We start from the raw sequence: 17,193 nt of genomic DNA on the forward strand, positions 1-17,193 counted from the left end.
GGCATATATTATATACCTTTACTAATGTCCTGGCAGATTTTTGCAAGTATTATGTCACATCAGCTCACCTATAAATCTTGAGTTTCTTCCAGAAACTCAAACCCAAGTCTGTTAATAGACTCTTGGCCATTCTTTTCCTAGCTTTGAGACTGGAATGCATCTGCTCCTTATTTAAGCCGTTATTATGTCTAGGTCTTAGCATCACTGTTTCTTGCCTCACCAACTTCATATATTTGAAAAAAACTTTTTTGCACATCTGTATAACTGGGCAACTCTGAATAATTAAACAATTTAATTTTAAACTTCCCATCTTGATTAATTAACATTAGAGGATGACTTTCACTAACTGAGCTATTTGAAATTCATCATCCAGTAATCACTGGTAGAACATATATGATTTTTCAGATTCTACGTTGATCCCTCACAGTTAAATTATGCAGGTTATAAATATGGTGAATAGAGGCCTTACTATTTGAATTTGAAAACAATGGTTCCTCAAAGGAAAAATAGGCTTCAGAACAGAATTACCATATTTTTTCATTATTGCACTGTTGTCTGAGGTCAGTGATGGTGAACTTTTTAGAGTCCGAGTGCCGAAACTGCAACGCAAAACCCACTTATGCATCGTCGGGTGCCGGGTGAGTGTGGCCCATTGCTGGATGTGGCCCATTGGGTGGGTGTGGCTGCGGTGGTAACGGCAGACTGGGTGGGACTAAATAGTTCAGTCAATCAATTCCAACTTTGCAAGATCTTTTTTTTCCCTGCGAGAGTTGAAATTGACTGATTGATTGAACTTTTTTTTTTTTTTTTGCACACGGCAGCGGAGGCCTAAAGCGAAAAGGTTTTATAAAACCCAGCTGAAGGCCTAGGACTGGGCGACGGTGCACATGCCCACAGAGAGGGCTCTGAGTGCCGCCTCTGGCATCTGTGCCATAGGTTCGCCACCACTGTCTTAGGTGATTTCTCAGTCCAGACAGCAAGATATAAGAAATCAACCTTATTCCTCCATATGGCTAGTAAAAATTAAAAACTTATGTGTAAATATATATATAATCCTATCTAAAAGTCTTCAAAATGAACTGAAAACTTTAGCCAGCAGAAAACATTCTCAAAATCACATGACTTAGCAAATGGCATAGCACTGTTAATGCTTATATGTATTGGCAAGATACCTGAAAAGCCATTTCAGATGATATTCATGTAAACAATTTGTTCTGTGCAAACAACTACAGTGATTACATGTAATTGTCTTTCAAAAAAAGAAGCTCAAAAAGATAATTCAAAAGATGAATATGCTTGGCAGAGCACTTGAAGAGCAAAACCAAATTGCATCTATAATGTAGCCCCCAGAAAAGAAATTAACTGAAGAAGCAAACCTGTTGCTCCTTTTATAGGCTGCAGTTGAAGGGCTACCTTTGAGTCCACTGCTGTATAACCAAATTCAGCATGATCCTTCCCATGTCCCTGGGTAGTTACTTTTGTTTTTTTTTCTGGCTACTTATAGATGACATATCTAATACTTGAGGACAATGTGGACAACGATCCTTGCAAATTTGCTCTCATGAATCGGGAAACATCAGAACGGTTCATATTGCAATCTGCCAATCCTGAAATCCAACAAGGTTGGGTACAGGATATCAGTCAAGTACTTGATACACAGAGGGACTTCTTAAATGGTAAGTATTTTGCTGCTGTGTTGAAATAAAGCCCAAGTATTTTGCAGTTGGCTGTAAAATTTTGGTTGACTCTTATTCCGACTTCAACCTGATATCAATTATATAGCCATCTTCATTATCTGTGTCATCCTTACTGTTTCTATCTTCACCTTTATATGGAAATGGTTAGAAAAAGGCCAAATGGATGTTAAAGAAATATCCATGTTACATATTAAAAACTAAATTGAAGCCTAGCAGATTGTTGACTCTATTGATATCTTAGTATTAGTGGTGTATATTTTATCTTAGATCTTTATGTTATCACTACTTTGTCTAATAGATTGGTTGTATTCACATAGGAATATACTTCCAAGGTAGGTAAGTCTAAACAGTTGACAGATTAATAACTTCTTGATAACTGCCAACCAGTAAAATTATTTTTTTAACTTTACTGGGCATCAGGTGCGGAGGGAACCAAACAATAATACATGTGTGACAAATCATCATGGAAATGCTGTCATTATGTATTTGCATTCCAATATCTGCCACAGGTACATAAGTTGTGCCATTTGCATGATTATATCAATACATATGTCTGGACATTATGACTTCAAATGGATGTTGTTGAACAATTCAGAAAAGTCAATGGAGAAATAGTGGTTGTTCCCTTATTTCAATATTACAGGCAACCATTTCTTTATTGGATGATTATTTGCATAGAGTTTAAATAGAACAACAGTTCATTCATTCATTTTAACTTAACCAGGAATATGTAGGGAAAATGACAGAACTTTTTCATTTCTCATGGTAGAAGCCTTCATCCTTATTTCTGGCACATATCTCACCATTCAGTAATAGCATGACATTGATACGATTTCTTCCTCATTTGGAGAAGACACTTCTAAGTTCTATAGAATATTAGCTTAAAATAGCACATGCTTCTCTTTAATAAGTTTTATGTAGCTTCACATGTTATGCAGTGATACCGCTGAATAGACCTATACAGCAAACTTAAAGCATGTCACTATCATGTAATATAAATTTTTATAAATGTGTGTAGTTAAAGGATGCATAATTGAAGTAGCTTTTGAGGTGTCTCTGCTTTTTTGTCCTTTGAGCTGTAAAGCTAGAATATTGGAAAAGTCTATGGCAACTCTTCATGAGACCTGAAATATCCAAAACTATAGCACTGTTTTCTTTGCTCATAGAGTTTTTAAACTTGCTCCCTCATCTTCCTAATGAAAAGGCTTCAGTTTTCCAACTGTTTTTAAGCTAACAACTGTCTAGCTTTCAGTTGTATTTGTAGAATTATTTTAAAAATATTATAGGGAAATTGGATGTACTAAACCTATCCTGGAAATTATGAATATAATTTTTGTTTTGTTTTCTTTTGAGGAAAATAATGGAAAATAGTGCCATTGATTTTCAATGATTTACAAAGGTCACTTGTGACCCATTCTTGCTTCATGATGTGACAGATGGGGAGTTCTGTTGTAACACATCATATTCTGTTGTAGCATTACAGTCTCCAATAGAGTATCAGCGTAAAGAAAGCAGCAGTTCAGCTGTAATGAGACCCCAAACCAGCCGGGCACCTCAGCCCATCACCAGACCCTATTCCTCAGGACCTGTAGGATCTGATAAAACTTCAAAGGCTACAATGCGCAACCCATCTCTTCCACTTCTGAAGATATCTACCTCCAATGGTAACACAGGGCATGAACAGTATCAGCCTGAGGACAGATATGAACAGAGCAAGGTAATGGAACCATGTTCATTCTAAATTTGGCTAACTATTGATCTGGTTAGTGGAGGAAGAAGTAGTGGAGACACAATAAACTATTGTTTCTTGAAGAATCTATATCTGACTAGGCTTGTACAATCCATATGACATTGTTTACAAATCGCAGTAGTTGACTTCATGTAACAGACTATGCCAAACCAAACTCAACAAAATTTGTCACATGAACCAGGCTGTACAGTAAAAATATAATATGCTCTGTGTGGTCATTAAATTAAGAAATATGTATGTTTCTTTTATTATAGTGAAAATACGGTGGGATATTAAGGAAAAACATAACATCTCACTGTATGAAGAATGAAGGAAAACTGCTAAAAAGCAAGCAATTGTATCTGTTGGCAGACATTAGGCATTAATAATTAAACAAATGTTTTTTATTGACACCTTTACAGTTTTAGGCTGTCTCTTTTGAATAAATGATTTAAGGAAAGGTTGCCTATCCATTTGGCTAAGCACCCATTTCCCCTTCAAAATTATTGTTCACTTCTGTGGGTCTCTAAATATGGATTTAAGCAGCAGACTATTGGGAATTCATGCACTTTGCCTCCAAAAGTGCCAGGGCAGATGAAGATTTCAGCTTTGATCAACAGGAAAGATTAATAAATAAGGGGCATAATAGCTTAACTGTTCCAGCCATCATTGTATTGTAATTTGCTTTAGATTTTGCCTCATCTGATTTGATTGAGCTGCAAGGATAAAAATGTAGCCCTAGTTCTACTCAATATTGACACTCAGTAATCTTTCTTTTGTTTCCGAGATAATGCTAGTACTTGAATGGTTTCCAGGCAATTAAAAAACAAGCTTTGGACATCTTTTTAACAGAAGCATATGCTCAGATTCAAATTTGAGAATACAATATTGTTTTCATATTGGGCCTTTTATTCTGAAATTGCTATTATACAGTTCAGTGTTAATGGTCCAAGCAAAATTGTATTAATTCCATTAATTTCAGTGGGTTTTTTATCCCCCTTTTGTTTTTTTCAGCTTGATTTGCGACACTCTTAAGGTACTAAAAAAATTAATACATCAGTACCTTATCTTGTATCAATGGATAAAATACTGCTTCAGTTTCTGAGGGGTGATTTGTCTAGCCATTTAATTGCCTTTGTGCTGGAAGGCACTGTACAAGACGATGGTGATGAAACATTAATATTATGTCACAGTTACCTTGTTGTTGTTGTTCTCTATGTTTCCTCTTCAGAATGACTTGGGTGGGTGCAATGGAACCTCTTCTATGGTGGTCGTCAAAGATTACTATGCATTAAAGGAGAATGAAATCTGTGTCAACCAGGGTGAAGTGGTCCAAGTACTTGCCATTAACCAGCAGAATATGTTCCTTGTGTACCAGCCTGCCAATGACCACTCACCAGCAGCAGAAGGATGGATCCCAGGGAATATCTTGGCTCCCCTCACTAAATCAACTACAGATAGTAGCGACGGAAGCATAAAGTAAGTGCTGTGTTGGATTCCCAGAGAGCAGTATGTGGATTTTTGAGGAAAAATTAAACACAAATGGTAGGATTTTCCTACTGTTTCCTTATATCTTCAGTGCCATTGGAACAAACTATGCTTGATAACACGGCATGGGGTATTCATCTTGGAATAGTTGGGTTTTTTTGTTGGTTTTTTTGTGTGTTTTCCCCCTATAATTTATAAAATATTAAAATCCATAGACAGTTTTAAATGCATGGTTTATGTTCTCCATCTTTTCCTAATCATGGATCTAATTGACTGGATTTCTATTTATCTTGTGTTTAAATAATGTGTGTGTATGTGTGTAGACCCAAACACACATATGTGAATGTGAAAGGGTGTGTGTGAGAGGAAAACAAAACAAAACAAACATTGCTCTCCTCTACTGGATTGTGTCCTGCTTCTCAAGGAAGAGTTTTTATGTTGTCTATGGCGATTTCTTGTACAGTTTGTAACATTTTCATTTTGGTTTTTTTCTGTTCGCATATTTTGTATAAAAAAATTTTTTTGTTTGATAAATCCCTTTTGCAGTACATTCCTGTAAAAAGTATTTTGCACTATTTAAAAAAAATCCCATATTTGAAGTCAGATTGTGCAATATTATGGATAGTCGCAATGTTCATCATTGTACCTGTAATGTAACTAATAATTTTAAATGTACTATTTTAAATATGTAAAATAAATTTTCACTATGAGCATGTTTTGAGAAGATTATAAAAGGACCAATTTCTGACCCACTTTAGTTTTTTTTTCTTTCTATGTTTTGTTCCTAATTTAATGAAATGTGAAATACTCTTTCCAATTTTTTTGTCATTTTGTTAATTTGAAATGACTAAATGCAAGAAAATGTTTTTTGATATTAAATACAAAAGGTACAATCCTTTTCCATAAAAACTGTTGTTGTTATTTTACACCTGCAATTGTCAAACCAATATCAGTTTTCTCACACAAAGTCACCAAAGCTTGATTTTGCCAGTGGTAAATGTTTCAATATTGCGGTTTAAATGCTGAAATACAATACAATTGTTCCTTGTTCTGATGCTGTCATCTCAAGAGCTATACTATTAATTATAATAGGGACAAAACCATACCAGTTGCAAATATGCCCTTAGCGATTGTTTACTCTGGCTTTTTCATAGGTATTAACCAAGTTCAACTTCAAATAGGATTTCTCTTTCAACCAAGGACAAAATTTGATAAGAAGGAAGAATCAGTGATATCCATGATTAAATACCACAAAGAAAAAGAGAATGTGCCTTTGAAGCCAGGCCTAATCATTTCTGTGTTAATGATTAATAATGTGTTAATGAGAATGGTCTGACAGTTGCAGAATTATATGGTCTAGTCAGTTGCACCTCCCCTGAGCATAGCTAGAAATTGGCTGTGTGTGAAATACTTGGCCCTCCATTCATAGGATAATATTGAAGAATCACTGAAGTGATCATTGGGGAACCTCTGAGGCTGAGTCTTGCCAATTGTGTGTACTGACAGCTGCTTAACTCTCAGTAATAGCCCAATAAATAGAGTTCCTGAGAATAGTAAGAAGTGGCACTAATTGCTCCCATAAGTTAGTCTGTTTAGGACTGCTTCATATACGACAGCAATTGACTTTAAAATGCCACTCCTGCACAGTGGTGGCTTCATCTAACTCCCTTAATGTCTTGCTATAGAGAAAATGGTGTCATTTACAGCAGCAACTTTTCGGGAAAAAGCAGCTGTATTATAATGCCATTAATGAAGCTGTGAAAATAAAGCATGACTTACCAGGTAGAAAAAATAAATACCAAAGATGGTGAAATAAGGGATGGATGTGAAACGCAATGAGACACATATAAGGGAACAAATACATAGAGAAGGCACACACACAAGAATACACGAGAAGTGAAACAAAAATAAATGAGGGTAAGGAAATTTTATCAGTATAAAAATTAAGGCCATTGATGTAGGCTTTGGTATAAGGCTATACCAAAACTGAATTCAAATATTGCTCAAATGTCTTGGGTTATGGAGAATTTTTCAGTTAATCTTTTTAAAAAGTCCACGAAATTACTTGCAGATTTGCACATATCATTTATAGCTGTTAGATGGAGGTTTCATATTATTGTAGAATGGTGAAGGGGCAAGGAAATGGTATAATGATTTGTGCATCCTGTTTCAGAGATGGGCCTTATCTGAATGTATACTAGAAAATGAGAATCTTTGCCTCCTTATTACAAATTTAAACAGAGAGTCCCTTAAGCAAGGGTTCTAGAGCCATCTAATTTCACCTGTTTTATTTTGTTTAATAATACTTTCATTCTTCCCATTGGACTTTTGTACTTAGATGGATATTGAACTCAGCTGTAACCTTGAAATATTTTTATAAGATGTATTATCAAAAGCCCTCCTCAAATACTTTTAATACATACATTAACTCATGTGATAAGAAAAGGATCATAGCCCTAGATATATATATTGTATTTACAGACTTGCTGCTGAAAAACCAAGAAAAAAGAGAGATTACACAATTCCACTGATTCAGTGAATGTACCTATTGAAAATGCAAAAAAAGGCTAAACTTTTTTAGAGTAAATACCACAAGATATCCATAAGAGATATTTCTTGAAGCACCAACAACAGCCCATAAGGATTCGTTTACATGAATTAAAGGAGGATACAGGAGAAAAGCACAGCCAGACTTGCAAGATTCTATTACTATAGCTAATATTAATAAAAGTAGTTTTGGCCTTCGTGTGGAGTTGATTTGTGATTGGTTTGGTCCTCGTAGGGCTGACAGTGGAGTACTCTAATTAATTATATATAATTGATTTAAGATTAGATTTCATTCTTGCCTTGACTCTTGTCTGCTTCTAGAAATACAGGACCCAGCACACCATTCAAAAGCTTAGTTCAGTCTTTGACCTAAACACAGTTGTGCTGTGTTGCAAAATTGGAACAAATTGCAACAAACCCTCATTTGATCATTTATTTTCATAGAGCCACTATTAAATAGCTCAAAAAGGGTTTTTTTTAATTCGTGTACATTTGTATACTGTTCTAATCATAGATCCTAGGAGCATATGCATAAGCATTTACTGCCTCCTATTTTGCATGCTTGCAGCTATAGTATTACACTTGTTGCTCTTGTGACAACTGTAATACACTATGCAGAATCACCTATTTGTATAGTATGTCATTCTGGTCCTGCATGAAAAAAGCAAAATAGAGGCTACTACCTTTTGTTTCAGTTTTTTTATTTCGGTACACATCTCAAACCTACAAATATGGTATATTTGGAAATTGAAGAATAACATTTCTGCTAAAAATCTAAAATACTACTTATAAATATATATTCTTTCATATATTGTTTTGATTAACTAAATTCTGTATTTTTTCACTTTACCTGTCATGTTGTTTTCTCTCTTCTACTTCCCCACCCAAAGAAAAACTTCTTACTGTGTCAAACCATTTTATTGTTACCATAGCACAATATGAATACAGCCAATTTAATTCTCTCTTATTTAGAAAGGTTTTTTTTTCTTTGGCAAAACACTATTGATGTTGGACTGATCAAATGCTGGCAGAGTAAAACACTAGGAAATTTAAGTATAATGAAACTTGCTCCATGAAATAGCCAATTCTGTTAATTTAATAAAATTGCAGTTGAACTTTTGATGTTTTGGAATGTGGCACTAAACTCTGGAATATGGAACTATTTGTCCACATTGTATCTAGTACTAAATCTTTGCATGTTACAAATCTTACATATACAGTTTGCTTTTCATCTATATTTTAAAGATAATGTTTGGGTTCCAACAGGAATAATTGTTTTAGAATAGTTCAAATTTCAGGTTTGAATATGTATATCCACGTAGATATATTGCAGGTGGCTTCCATCTCCTTGGGAAGAGCTGCAGAGATTCAGAACATGTATGCTCCTTGCCTTTCCACATCCCTTCCTCTTCCTACTAAGACCTGCTATTTGATTAGTGCATTTTTTGGTATAACAGGAAGTCATGTTCATGGCATACCCTGCGCATGAGAAAGCGGGCGGAAAAGGAAAGCAGTGGCAAAACGGAAGCCAATGGCCTACGTAAACCCAAGGATATTCTGGGCAACAAAGTCTCTGTTAAAGTGAGTAAGGCCATTTGAAGCTGTTTGCTGCCTACTGCTTCTCATCCTCACTCCCCCTGCAACATCTTCTCTGTGGACAGGGGGTGACATCTGGCTTTTGTTTTTGTTTTTCCTTTTTTTGCTTTTATTTTTAATTTCTTTTACTTTTTGGTAGTAGTAGCATTCTGGCCGGCGTTTGCATGCAGGATACAGCACAGCTTTTTTCTCCTCACTACTGGCATCCAAAACTGTAAGTAGAGCGAGTGTATGTGTGTGCCCGTATGTGTGCGTGCATGCATGTATATATGCCCAGGGGGCGGGTAGTACTTTACTTTCGGTAGTTTTCTGTAGCATCCCAAATATGTGTGGGGTAAAAGCTCACAAGAGTTGAATGGAACCAAAGCATGCAGCCTAAACAGGAACTATGGTAAATATGTTCTCATCATTTTCTGATAAGAGATAAGAAAACTTGGGGAATAGTAAGCCATGACAATGTAGTACAGGAAAACGATTTGGTAGGGCTCCTTTGTCTGCCTAAGGTCTTAACGTTGCATTATAGGCTTGGGACCTTTCCCCATAGTAAAGGTCATCAACCCAGTCACAGTACAACTAAAACTCCCTAAACTGTTAGGAAAAATTCACCCAGTTTTCCACTGTAGTTTGTTAAAGCCTTATCGGGGCTCCACTTTGAGACCTCCTCCAAAGAAGGCACCTGGACCCCTCGTTCAGATTCAGATTCTGGCATGATGTCACAGGTTCCGACTAATGAAGCACTTCAAAGAACTTACAGGCATGTTTCCTAAAATCTTTATTTTCAGAGCTACAGTTTTGCCGGTCACCATGATAGACTGGTTGATGCCAGAATCTGAACTTCCTGTCGCTGGCATCAAGCTTTCCTTGCTCAACCCCTCCCTTCTCATGCAGTCACAGGTCACATTATCCAATTAGTGAGAAGGTCAAACGTTTACTTCCTCTTTCTTTCCCGGGCTTTTTCCCCCGCCCAGTCTAAGCTAAGTATTAACCCAATAAATGCCAGACAGTTTTGCATATTGTCAAAGCAAGAATATACAGTATTTGCAGCATTGACACCTTGCAGAACCGCCCATCTTACAGAAGTTACTATAGCATTCATATCACAGCCTTTGCTTTCTACGAACTGGAGATGAGAAAGAAAACTCACATGTTCCTCCTATTTTTCAACTCTGAGCTAGATATGCAATGTTCCAGATTTTTTCTCCTGACTTTGGCATGACACTCCCAGAATTTTATCTCCTCTGTAGAAAGAATTCAAATACTGTAGCTTCCAGGTTATATCCCCTTAAGACAGTGGTTCTCAACCTGTGGGTCGGGACCCCATTTGGGGTCGAACGACCATTTCACGGGGGTCGCCAAACGGCTGTCCGCCATTTTTTCCCCTTTTCTTTGGCCACGCCCCTGGCACCCGGTGATGTATAAGTGGTTGGGGGTCACCACAACATGGGGAACTGTATTATGGGGTCGCGGCATTAGAAAGGTTGAGAACCACTGCCTTAAGAGGTAGTAGTGGAGACCCCTTGCTTTGTCTTCCTCCTCAATAGATACTTCAGTTCAGAAAACATGGATTCGGCAGAATTCATAAGTTGTGTGATTAGCCAAAATAATAAGTTCATACACTGTATAAAGCTTTAATGTGATTTGTTTGCTTTGATTTAGCATATTATGAGTATTATAACATCTTCAACAATGCCAGACTGAGTTATATTAACTCATAAACTAATTTGGCATGCATTCAATGTACTGTGTAGACTCAGTACAGTACTGTGTCAGTTCCATAGTTCCTATTGTTAGATTTACTCCATACTATAGAAGAGAGAAAGATTAAGGAATGCCCAGTCAAAAATTTACTATGATAGATCCATAGATTTCAAGTGAGTGGAAAACATGCATATTAAAAGTATAAAAAAGTATAAAAAACACAGTATAAAACTATAGTCAAATCACCTATTTTTCTGGAAGTTTGTACAGTTATTCAAATATGAGAGAAAATTCTTAAGAAACTTGAGTAAAATTTATCCATTGTGACATTCTGAGAATTAGAGTTTCACACCTTCTCTTACCACATGTTATATACTGAATAAAGAACCTCAAGAGCATTGAAACCAGCTGTCATATCCCAGAATATCTTCTGGCATTGATTTCAGCAGTTACTTGGAACAGGCAATTAAGACTCAGTCACTTAAAAATATGATAGGAATAAATGAGGCAATTGAACTATGGACCCAAGTTATCCATCTTTTGCCCATATTCTCAGCAATGTCTTATGTCTATGCAGATGCTATTGAAACATAATTTATAAATATGTATTTCCTTTATAAAGTTTTTTGAACGTTGATGTTTGGTGCTATTTGTTTTTGATACCAAAGTGATTTTTACAAAACAAGAACTTACATTCTGGGAGAATTGTACAAATAGAACCTATATATTGTATTTCTTCTTCTCCCCCTCCCTTTAAATCCTATTCTAAAATTAAGCAGATCTCCATTTCTATGTCACAGAAAGTTTTTATTCAAATTCAGCTTGATTCAGCAGGATGTTGCAAATTTAAGCTTGTGTTCTTATAACAAAAGTGTTTTATTTTCTCTTTTAATTAATCTTTCCCAGGTTTGTGTTTGCATTGTTTCATGGAAGTAACAGATGTTAGAAACAAATAAAAATATATGTATTTCTATTTGTTGTAATGGCTATAAAATGGGATAGAACTTTTGTATTTTTCATAATTGGGGAGAAGGAAGAATTCTTTCAGTTGCAACAATCTCCATTCTTGCAGAATTGCTCCTCTATAACTATGAAAGACAGAAGAACCCTATTTATCTGAACAATTTCAAATATGCAATCTGTGTAAAAACAAATAGCCATTTACAGTTCCACAGAGATGGAAAATATTTATCAGCTGGAAAATACTATAAATCCTTAGTGTTTATCATCATTTCACTTTATTACATTCCATTAAAATCCCATTTTTGATTTAAACCAAGATTATAATGTTCAAGAAAACAAATTCACATATATCAACATACAATATTAAAATCCTAGCTAATAGTTCTAGTACATTTAAATTTACTCATCCACTGCAGAAATGTTATTTTTTTAAATTGGCAGCACTTTCATTTTAATTCTTTTTCTTCAAATTCTAATTTAAGGATTAAACTTTTCAAAAAAACATACAGAGATGTTTAATACCAGCTTCTTACTTATACTCTCTTCTTAACAGTATTGTTCCAGAGACGTAAAATTGCATGTATTTATATTTAAGTACTTTACTATAGATCTAAATAATAAATGTTGTCCCAGCAAGCTAAAAGATTTGGAGTGTTTTTCCTAACACTAAATATAAAGTAATCTTTTCTACAGAGAGGACAACATTTTATTTAATCTCATTTATTTCAAAGTACAATATGTATTATTCTGATCACATGGCTTTTAAGATCCCAAGTAGCATATACTGTCATACAAAAGAATTACATTAAATATTAAATAAATATTAAAGAAAAAAGTAATGGAGATTTATCCACTTCTAACTGTTAAAGAATAATTTTGGCAAGCTTATCAACCCCATTATTATTCTGGCACGACCCACCAAAAGTTAAAGTACAGAGAGGTAAACATTTTATTTTTGATAAAACAGTCTTGTAATTTTATTAATAAATAATTGTGAATGGATTGGATTGAGAATTTCCTTTCATTGGCAGGAATTTCTTCAAATTGTTCTTACTCATAAAGTAGGAAGAAGGAGTCTGGGATCTGGTTGGTTGGTTTGCAAATTCCGACCACTTCTAGAACTTCCCAGAAACAGACAGATCATTCTATCTATCTATCTGTCTGTCTGTTGTCTGTCTATCTATCTATCTACCACTTGTGTGCTGCCCAACTCTCAGGTGGGGTGGGTGCTCACAATCAACAAATTACAATAAAATCAATAAAAGATAGCAAGTGCAACAGACCAGAAAGATTGAAGGGAGAGATTTTACCCTGCCTTGCACCAGGTGAAGAACCCACTCTTCATGGCTTTTCTAAACAACATCTTGGGGAGAACCTCATTCCAGAGGGCACACACTGCTACATAGTAGGCGTGCTTTCGGGTGACCCACCACTGTTTAATCGAAGGAACCCATAAAGATTTCAGTGAAGCAGATAATTAATCAGAATTTCTTCTTTTCCATTTTGTCAGTGGAAAAGGTTTTCTGGATCACTGATGAAAAAAAGTCCTGGCAGCAGGAACCTTTGCTGGATGAGATCCATTGTCTTGTCTTGACTGCACTTTGTTACTCACCGATTTCTATTTACTTTCCTCTCTCAACTCTGTTATGCATAATTGCAGTTTAAGATACTAATTCCAGCTATGGACTCTATGTCATTTGTCATAAGATGTCACAAAACTCTGTTACTATTTCTTAAAGTTAACTTTGATTTGTGATTTTTGCTAAAAAAAAAAAAAGAGAGAGGGGTATGCACAACACAGGAAACATTTTTCCATTTCAAGCTTAGAACACAGGCTTTTCTGAAATGTTTTATTTTACTGTCTGAGTTGACAGCATCCTAACAAAAACCAAACAAAAATGGATTAACTATTCTATGCTATGAAACAAAACGTGGATGCTGTCCAGTGTTCTAGCCATAGAAAATGGTGGTGGTGGGGAATCTTGTGCTCCCTAAATTATTTGCACATAGCTGCTGTCCTGCTACCCAGTCTGCAGGAAAATTGTCCAAGATAATTTCAAAGAGAAAACAATGGGACCATTTTTTTTATATTGAGATTGTATAACATTTTCAAAATTATTTAAATTATGGCTTGGCCAATCTTTCTTCAGCTGCTGACTGATAGAATGGACTGCTATCCCACCTACTTAATAACATCAAGTAGCAAGGCATACATTTTTCTAACAAAATGCTCAGAACAGCTATCTTAAATATAATGTTAGTCCCCAAAACAAAGCTAAAAAGCAACTGAGCATCCAGTTAGTCAAATGCTAGAAGAGGAAATCCTTTTTTGAACAGATAATACATTAGATCAGTGGTTCTCAACCTTTCTAATGCTGTGACCCCATAATACAGTTCCCCATGTTGTGTGACCCCCAAGTGGGTGTGGCCACCAATAAGAGGGAGTAGGACAGCTAGGGAAAAGGGAAAAAAATGGCGGACAGCATGGTTTGGCGACCCCCGTGAAATGGTCATTCGACCCCAAATGGGGTCCCGACCCACAGGTTGAGAACCACTGCATTAGATCATGCCTCCCCTTCTTTATATACACAAATCTCATGAGCATTTATGGTGATTAAAGGTGTGCCTGTCTTGGTGTTGTGTTGTGTGTGTTCTGCCAAAGGATGATGAAGCCTGTCAACACTGATAGAGCATGGGGTAAGATATATTTGGTGGGCATCTCCCTCCTTAAACAATCCATTCAGTGAATGGAGGAAGGATGCCCTTCAATACCATAGCAAATGTGCTACTTTCTGCTGTGCACCTACATTTCTCTAAATGGGGATTAAGAAATACAAAATCAGAAAATGACATTCAGGTTTTTAAAACTGGCTCCACTTCAGAATTCTGGGCTACTCAAGTTTATTACAGTTGTAGGACTTTTAAAAAAATTAATGATTAGCATTTGACACGCATGGCTAAACCTCTAAAAAAAAGGCACCCCAAAAGATTGAGTGAACCACTAGGCCCTTGACTCCTCCAGAATTCTTATTTCCTTGCCAGAATTGGATGCTAAAGGTTATTTAGATACATTTGGGGGGGGGCAGGTTCCAAGTGCCCTCCCAAATTGGGAAGCTGATATAGCAGAGGTAGTGTTTCATAGTGCTGTTTCCATTAATGTATTTTTTTTCTAAATTACTTAGACAGTTTTTATTTTATTTTATTTTGCCCAGTGTATATTGCTTGCACCTAGTGACTTTCTGTTGGAAAGTATTTGAGTTATTGGCCATTTCTATGTTGCTCTTAATTGCTCTGCTCTTCTTCTCTTTAATCTCTCTGCTGATCAAAACTCTGTTCTTTTTTCTCCATGCTGCTCAAAAGGAGACAAACAGTTCAGAAGAGTCAGAATGTGATGACCTTGACCCCAACACTAGCATGGAGGTAGACCATGATCCTTTCTATCCTCCCTCTCCCAAACCCAGTGCTAATTTCCCCAAAGAATTATATGCCTGTTTTTAAAAAGTATCTATAAAATTCAGTGACTCTAATCTAGGAGGTGTGTCTGTAGTATAATGTAGTGGAGTGCCTGTCCCAGGCAGAAGATCCTAGACCACAGGTCGGCAACCTGCGGCTCCGGAGCCGCATGCAGCTCTTTGAGCCTTCCCCTGTGGCTCCCAGCCTCCTCTGCCTTTGCAGAGAGAGAGAGAGACAGAGAGAGGCAATTGCGCTTCCCTGCTTCAATCTGTGTGTGTGTGTGTGTGTGTGTTTTGTGTGTGTGTGTGTGTGTATGTGTAAAAGAGAGTGTACTCACATGTTCTCCGAGGAGCTGAAAAGCTTACTGGGCGGAGCTCCTCCCTTTGCTGCATCTCTGCAGGAAGCAGGAAGCAGGAAGGGCAGGAGAGAGCTAGCTAGCCCAGCTAGGCTGACTCAGGAATTCTGGGAGTTGAAGTCCATGAGTCATAAAAGAGACGAGGTTGCCTACCCATGATCTTGTTGGACAACAGCTTGAAGCTTGCCAGGTGAGCAGCAGATAGGAGAGGGGGGGAGAAAGAGAGAGAGAGGGAGGGAGAGAGAGAGAGAGGAGAGAGAGAGAGAGAGAGAGAGAGAGAGAGAGAGAGAGAGAGAGAGAGAAAGAAAGAGAGTGGGGGAAGAGGAGTGGTAGACCAAGGGCAGATAGAGAGGGAGGGAGAGAGACACAGAGAGAGAGAGAGACCCTTTTGACATCTAAAATGAAGATAACACTGCATATATCCTTTTTTTAACTGTGTGTGTGTGTGTGTGTGTGTGTGTGTGTGTGTATACCATACATACATACATATACATACACACACACACACACACGCAAATACCCCCCACACACACAAACACACACACCTATAATAAAGGGTTTTATTTTAGATATCAAAAGGGTTTTGCGGCTCCCAGTGTTTTGTTTTTGGTGGGAAACGGGTCCAAGTGGCTCTTTAAGTGTTTTGGGTTGCCTACCCCTGTCCTAGACAGCAAATTATCACTCATTTAATTTTAACAATATCCTTCTGCATCAATGTGAGAATTACATATAAGATATCAAATTGTCTTGGGTTCATTCTTGACAGATTCATTCTGTAAATCACAGGTGTCAAATCTGCCACATCACGTGACGTGTCAAGACATATCGTGACTTTTTGCATTGCTGGCAATGGGGTGGGCATGGCTTTGATATGATGAAACCGGCCCACGGGCCAGAGTTTGACACCCCTGCTGTAAATGAATCTGGAACTTTCGCTATGAGCTAATACATCAATATATACAATTAATTTCTCAACTATTAATAATATAGCAGGTTTGCTCTATTTTGGTTCCACTTATCCAATTTTGAATGCAACAGTCTGATATGCTGATATGCTAAATATGTAATGGGAGCATCTATTAATTAGAATTTTGATCCGACTACAATAGAGAGGGAATTATGATTTTCAGTATTTAAAACAAGGTCAATAGCAATCAGAAATGTTTGCTGTACTAGTGAAATGCAACTGCAAACAGTAAATGAGTACTAAGGACAAAGGGCAAAAGTCCTATAAGAAGACATGCATAAAGTAGTTAACGCTTTCTTGGGAATCCCCGAGTTTTGGTACAAGACAATGAGTATGAGGTTACTTAATCCCTTTAGAACAGGGATTTTCAACAGGTGGTATGCGTACCACTGGTGGTACGCGACCACCTGGCTGGTGGTACGCGGCGTCGCCTTCCTCCCCCCGCATTGCTTTCCTCCCCCCCACTCCTTCCCAGCTCACTTGTTTGTGGAAAACATGCTGCTTGGCGGCAGCCTGCACAAACCCTACCGATCGTGCCCTGCAGAGGGCGCACGAAGAGCACAGATGCAGAGCAAGGCCCCGCCCTCCCCAGAAACTCATTGTGCAGCAATCGGATTGACTTCTTCTGGTGCATGCAGGTCAGAGGGATCCATATCGCTCTTCCCCTCTCTTCTTACTTCACAACAAATGCTAGCCTGAT

General features: G+C 37.1%; 1 protein-coding gene across 1 annotated transcript in view; it reads left to right on the forward strand.

The window, feature by feature from the left end:
* Nucleotides 1-17,193, forward strand: part of KALRN (kalirin RhoGEF kinase) — a 315,007-nt gene that overhangs the window by 267,430 nt on the left and 30,384 nt on the right. The window contains 5 exon segments of the mRNA XM_039323763.1: nt 1,505-1,676; nt 3,173-3,414; nt 4,658-4,905; nt 8,919-9,042; nt 15,079-15,138. Of these exon segments, the coding sequence (XP_039179697.1) occupies nt 1,505-1,676; nt 3,173-3,414; nt 4,658-4,905; nt 8,919-9,042; nt 15,079-15,138 (846 nt within the window).

Source organism: Crotalus tigris, unplaced genomic scaffold (assembly GCF_016545835.1).
Source record: "Crotalus tigris isolate CLP2741 ecotype Arizona unplaced genomic scaffold, ASM1654583v1 scf7180000024282.1769268, whole genome shotgun sequence".
In the NCBI taxonomy this organism is placed as follows: domain Eukaryota; kingdom Metazoa; phylum Chordata; class Lepidosauria; order Squamata; family Viperidae; genus Crotalus; species Crotalus tigris.